The sequence below is a fragment of the Aedes albopictus genome, chromosome 3 (assembly GCF_035046485.1).
Source record: "Aedes albopictus strain Foshan chromosome 3, AalbF5, whole genome shotgun sequence".
Lineage (NCBI taxonomy): Eukaryota > Metazoa > Arthropoda > Insecta > Diptera > Culicidae > Aedes > Aedes albopictus.
The window spans coordinates 30,542,522-30,544,496 of NC_085138.1; the positions used below are offsets into that span (position 1 = coordinate 30,542,522).

The window sequence follows — 1,975 nt, forward strand, 5'->3', positions numbered from 1 at the left end:
AGACTGGTGGTATTATGTTGCTGGATGGTGATGATGGAGTGTTTTGATGTTGTTGGATAGGCGATGTTGTGGAGCTTGTTGCAGGTGTTATGCGATTTGGTGTTTCACTGTCATTAATCGTTGTGTTTTGCAGGTTGGTTGGTCGTATGCGGCATAACATTCTATTGATGAGGGCTGATGGAAAGTTGTTGCGGCGGAGGTTTTGGAAGATTATGTGTTATTGGTTTTCTTCACCTGGATTCGTTGATAGTCTCGTTACGCGTTCAATGAAGTTAGAAGCAACATTCATTTTCATTGCAGTTGGATGGAAATAATGATAGATCATCAATCGTCCTGAGGCAATAGGTTTGCTGTACCAGGTGGTTCTGAGTGTCTGGTCGTTGTGCCGGATAATTAGCGTGTCCAAGAAGGGTAGTTTGTTGTCATTTTCTTTTTCGATTGTGAACTGTAGATATGGGTTGTAACTGTTAAAGATATCTAGTGTCGTCTGTATCTGGTCCATGGGTAATGCTAGCAGCAGGTCGTCAACAAACTTTTTCAGGATGGGTATTGGAAACGGAACTAGTCTAACAACGGTACACAGTAGCGTGTCCATTACGAGGTCTGCGAGTATGGGGGACAGTGGGCTACCCATAGCTGTGCCGAATGTTTGTACGTAGTACTTGCCTCGAAAACAGAAGTATGAACTGTCGAGACAAAATTCTACGATTTCTAGAAAGAGGTCTAGATTGATGTCCGTGACCTTCTTGATGCTTTGCCAGTTCATAATGATGTCCCTGAGCACTAGATCCTTGGGTATGTTTGTGAATAGGGATACGACGTCGAATGAAACTAGTACATACCCTGGCGGAAGTTTAACCGTTGGCACGTATTTTGCAAACTCGAAGCTGTCGGAAACGTTGTAGTGTCCGTGTGCAGACTGTTGTAGGATGGATGCAACATATTTAGAGAGTTTGTATGTCGGAGCTGTGATGTTTAACACAACAGGACGGAGGGGCAGGTCTGGTTTGTGTGCCTTCGGTTGACCGTAGATCCTAGGGCACACTGCTGTCGTCAATTTCAGATCTCTTGCTGTAGGTTTGTCAATGAGTCTGGATACAAATCTATTGTTGGTTGTTTGTATGTTTGATGTAGGGTCCCTTGGTACGATTTTGTAGGTGGTGTCGTTCAGCGGCGCTTCCATTTTCCTGTCGTAGTCCTCCCTGAACATTATGACCATTTTCTTGCCCTTGTCTGACTCCAGCACTATTACGTTCTCATGTTCAGCGAGAAAACGTTTCGTGATTCGTTCAGCTTCTTTGCAGAATTTCTGAACGGGGGCTTGGTATAGCTCGGATTTGTTTCGTGTGAGGTGGTTCTGAATGTGTGTAACGACCTGACATCTATTGCGGTTTTGTACTGATTCGTCAGGTGAGAGCTGCAACGCGGACTCCAATCTTCCAAAACCTCCGCCGCAACAACTTTCCATCAGCCCTCATCAATAGAATATTATGCCGCATTCGACCAACCAGCCTGCAAAACACAACGATTAATGACAATGAAACACCAAATCGCATAACACCTGCAACAAGCTCCACAACATCGCCCATCCAACAACATCAAAACACTCCATCATCACCATCCAGCAACATAATACCACCAGTCTCCAATCCGACGTTCCAACCCAGCGAAACCATAAATTCCAACCAGCAGAATCAATCCATCCAACCAGAAATGCAGCAAAACATATCTCCACCGCCAATTAGATACAGCTCCGTACCGTTCATCCCTCAACTGTCAACAAAAATAGCCCACACCCTCAAACATGACTATCCTCATCTAAAATTAGCGTATCGTACTATCAAGACAACCAAAAATCTACTTAGACCAGTAAAAGACCCAGTTCCAAACATGAAACAATCCCAAATAATATACAACATTCCCTGTAAAGACTGTAACAAAACATATATAGCTATGACCAAAAATCAATTAGGAA

General features: G+C 43.7%; 1 protein-coding gene across 1 annotated transcript; it reads right to left on the reverse strand.

The window, feature by feature from the left end:
- Positions 1–217: 217 nt before the first annotated feature.
- On the reverse strand, positions 218–1,468 carry LOC134290163 (uncharacterized). The gene has a single exon (XM_062857219.1). It carries the CDS (start codon positions 1,466–1,468, stop codon positions 218–220), a length of 1,251 nt encoding a protein of 416 aa, XP_062713203.1.
- Positions 1,469–1,975: the final 507 nt, after the last annotated feature.